Raw genomic sequence first — 616 nt, 5'->3', positions numbered from 1 at the left:
CCTCATCCTCATCCTACTCACCATCAGTTCCCACTTCATAAAAGTCCCCCCTCATTATCTTCACGATATTAAGCTGTCATTGTGTGGCGTAGATGTGAATGAGTGCCTGGCCTCCCCCCCTCCGTGCAAGTACCAGTGCCACAACCTCCGGGGAACGTACGAGTGTATTTGCGGTCCTGGTGAACAGCGGCTGCCCGACGGGAAATCCTGCGTTGGTGCGATATGACGAGCTCCTTCTGTTGTATAAACGTCTTGGGGTTTAGTTCTTAGAAGGATCTTGTTTATGGAATTGAAGAAAAAAAAAGAAATGTAGATTCTGCGATAGAGGTTTTAATGGTTTTGTTGTGATTTTAAAAGGGGAAGGAAGATGTTAAGTGGAACAGTTAGGTTCTTGACTCCATGGTACTGAAGCCCTTTTTTTGTGTTTTTTTTTAGATTCACTGAAATAAAATGCGAAATGAATATATATGCGATATTCTATTTGAAATAAGAAAAAAAAAATCAAATCAATTTTTGAACCCTTAATATTCACACCAGACGACATACACCTTTTTTTTTTAAATACTCCCCCCCCTCCCCCCCCAACTCAAAGAATTTTCAATACTCCTCCCCCCTC

The 616-nt window shown here is 41.6% G+C and overlaps 1 protein-coding gene across 1 annotated transcript in view; it reads left to right on the top strand.

The window, feature by feature from the left end:
* The window catches only part of LOC119594537 (hemicentin-1-like), a gene marked incomplete in the record, with an annotated part of 21,635 nt that overhangs the window by 15,691 nt on the left and 5,328 nt on the right, over positions 1–616 (top strand). Inside the window, 1 exon segment of the mRNA XM_037943569.1 lies at positions 93–215. Coding sequence (XP_037799497.1) covers positions 93–215 — 123 coding nt within the window.

This window comes from Penaeus monodon, chromosome 34 (genome assembly GCF_015228065.2).
Source record: "Penaeus monodon isolate SGIC_2016 chromosome 34, NSTDA_Pmon_1, whole genome shotgun sequence".
In the NCBI taxonomy this organism is placed as follows: Eukaryota; Metazoa; Arthropoda; class Malacostraca; order Decapoda; family Penaeidae; genus Penaeus; species Penaeus monodon.
The sequence above is the reverse complement of the archived record's forward strand: the minus strand, read 5'-3'. Positions and strand labels throughout refer to the sequence as shown.